The 2,980-nt window shown below is 35.6% G+C and overlaps 1 protein-coding gene across 1 annotated transcript in view; it reads right to left on the bottom strand.

Annotated features, from left to right (window-relative positions):
* SPATA17 (spermatogenesis associated 17) overlaps positions 1 to 2,980 on the bottom strand; it is a 192,867-nt gene that overhangs the window by 113,549 nt on the left and 76,338 nt on the right. Inside the window, exon 6 of the mRNA XM_019516463.1 lies at positions 998 to 1,121. Within this exon, the coding sequence (XP_019372008.1) occupies positions 998 to 1,121 (124 nt within the window). The remainder of the gene's footprint in view (positions 1 to 997; positions 1,122 to 2,980) is intronic.

Raw genomic sequence — 2,980 nt, 5'->3', positions numbered from 1 at the left:
CCGAACAGGGAGCTACACTACTAGTAGGGTTCTACGAAGGCCCGTCGGGGACAATTCGTAAACAGACAATAGAATTGAATTTGCATCTGTTAAGTCACATGGTATTAGTGTTGCTCCGATTAGATGACTCATACTTTCTAAACAGAACAAAAAATAACAATGAGTTGTGAACAATGAATATGAACTAATGTGTAACAAATATTTGTTTATGCCTGAAAACCCTGGTTTTCATGTCAAGACAATATTCATATGAAGAATAACCATTCAGCAAAAGTTCACAGAAACGGAAGTACTTTTGTACTTAAGTATACAGATAGGAAATAACAAAGGGCAACCAGCTCTGTTTTGCTGTGAAAGATTTCAACTGATTAGTACCAATTCAACTTTGTGCCAGGGAAATTCTATAGGAAGGTTGGAAAAAATGTCTAGAACCTTTCTCGATTAAAATGAACTAATCAGTAAATATTCAAAATTTAAGAGGCATGTCCATGTGAAAATAATCACAATAAATGTGCTGATTCCAGCAGTTCTGTGAATAACTTTAGCTGAAACCCTATATTTACAATCTATTCTAAAATCCAGCAGAAGAACACAGTATCAATCTAAACATTAACTCAATTAAAAAAGAAAAAATGGAACCCCTCGTCAGCTTAATAACTTGTTAGTTCTTGACAAGTGCAACAACACAACAATAAGCCAGTCAAAATGAGTTTTTAAAGCGAGGTTATGCCCTTCGTGTTGTGTTATCACAGCGGCAGATCAAACTGCTGACTTGGACTCTTTCTGCCAGCCGCGCTGATTCTGCCTCTATGAAGCCACTGTCACAGAGTAGTCATGGTACCTGCTCTCGCCTATAGAAAAGCACCAAATTGAACTCAAAGTAGTGTCTTCGTGATATCTTTTCAACAAGTCATGTCCCATTCAGCCTGCTAGTTTATCTCTGTCAGGCTGGGGGCCCAAGTGGTTTGCATGAGCTGTCAGGGACAGGTATACCAACCTGCTCAGTGCTGAGGAGGTAATGCATCTTTCGGGCTTGGTGATCCTTTTTCTTTTCTTTTCTTTCTAAATCTTTCTTCTCTTTTTCTTTCTCCTTCATCTCTGCAAACTCCTCAAGTTCTTTTCTGCAACAAAACAATTCTTTGTTGTTTACATACGAAGCTCAATAAGAGGCTAACCGAGACCTTTTAACTCTTTGACAGATGGTTCTTCAAGGCATTCAGTGTACTGTTAACAGCCACTAAGGAGTCTGCTGAAACCAGTGGCATGTTAGAGTTGGTTACATTCAGCACTACAATAGTTGAATTATATATGGATGTAACTGTAATATTTAGCACTATTAAAGTATTCAAAGATTTGTGTGTTGTGGAGTTTAACATGTATTCTGTAATCCACCAGTCTATTTTGTTTAGCTGCTAACAATGATTTCAATGGCATTACTTAAATACAGTGATAAGAAGGGATTCATGATCTTTTTTCCCAAAACCATTTTACCTTGACCTTCTGTAAAGACAGTTTATATTTACTTGGTGGGCATCGGAATTATAAACTGATATTTTACATTTAAACTTGTAATTTGTAACCCAAGAGTAAATCGTGCATTGCTGATTTGCAATTAAAACAGACACTCTGACAAAGCATCAAAGTATCAAAGTATGATGTCCACTTAACACTTCCATCATTGCTGGACCCTTGTGTCTTCTGCAAGGTGGAGAATATAGGGTTGGAAGGAGTTAGGTCATAAACTAGAGACAGATGAGCTGCATCCAGAGGTATTTACTATTTCTTTACCAGTCACAGGTAAAGACTTTGTGAAATCCCTTCATGCAGTATTAAATCACATAGCTCAACTTTCCACACTTCTCCCACTAGTGGGAGTATAGACTGCCCCAGTCTTGAGGAGTCTACAAGAATATTACGCAGTGTAAGGAAGAATATATAGCATGGGGCTCCTTCAGCCAAAGTCAAAGTGCAAGACATTCTGCACATATGACTCGGGGTCTCCAATAGTTCTTGAAAGATCCACAGGTTCCAAAGAGTCAATACTGGGGAAGGTCAAACCATGTTCCCAAAAAAACAAGTCTGAGAGAAATTATGTTAGGAAAAACTGAAAGAGATTTTCTTTTCTGTAGTCTTTTCCCATTGATTTTTGCAAAATAGGGCAAGACTGGGCCTAAACTGCACACAAATATGAAGTAAATTAATGCCCTATATGAAACAATTCAATTCTATTGTTCATAGGGCATGTATATGGAATTTTTTGAACCCGTAAAAGAAGTTGGCTTGATTAACAGTTGTTATTATTGTTATTAATAAACAGGTAGCTCAAATTAACCTGTGTATAAATTATACCAGTTTTGCTCAGTGATGCATGTAGATCTGTATAAAAGTTAATTGGGTAAGTTCCAGTCTTTCTGAGTATGTTACATGAAATAAAGAGTGAAGAAAATTGTACAGTTTGTTTTAAAAGTTACAAAAAACGAAATAAAACAGCAACATGAAAATTGGAGTCAGATCCAGTGAAGTCTATAGTTAACACTCCAACTGATTTCATTGGGCGCCTGGTTTGCAGAACAAACCAATATTTAAGCATTTATGGCTACAAGTGAAAAACAAGTTACTTCTGTAAACGTCTGTATCATTTGCCTCAGCCTTGTAATGCTAAATATTTTAATTACCATAATGTAAAATTAATCTGTGAAAAAATGTGAAATGGTAATATATGTCTTAAATCTACAAACTCAGGTAAAAGACATTCTTAAATAGATATTTAAAATGTATCAGTTTTACATTTGTTTAATGCTACAGTCTTTCAAGTTTTCTTTACCAAAATATTAATCCACAACACCTGGAAAAAATGAATAAAATGTTAAGTAAATCATACATGTTTTTCCTTCAAATGTACAAGACAAAAACAAAATGAAAAGGAAATAAATTAAAGGTAGGGAAAGATGTATAGGTCTGTTTCGATCTCTGGAAATAT

This window comes from Gavialis gangeticus, unplaced genomic scaffold (assembly GCF_001723915.1).
Source record: "Gavialis gangeticus isolate Ggan-Ray unplaced genomic scaffold, GavGan_comp1, whole genome shotgun sequence".
Taxonomy (NCBI): Eukaryota; Metazoa; Chordata; order Crocodylia; family Gavialidae; genus Gavialis; species Gavialis gangeticus.
This window is presented reverse-complemented; position numbering and strand designations above follow the sequence as displayed.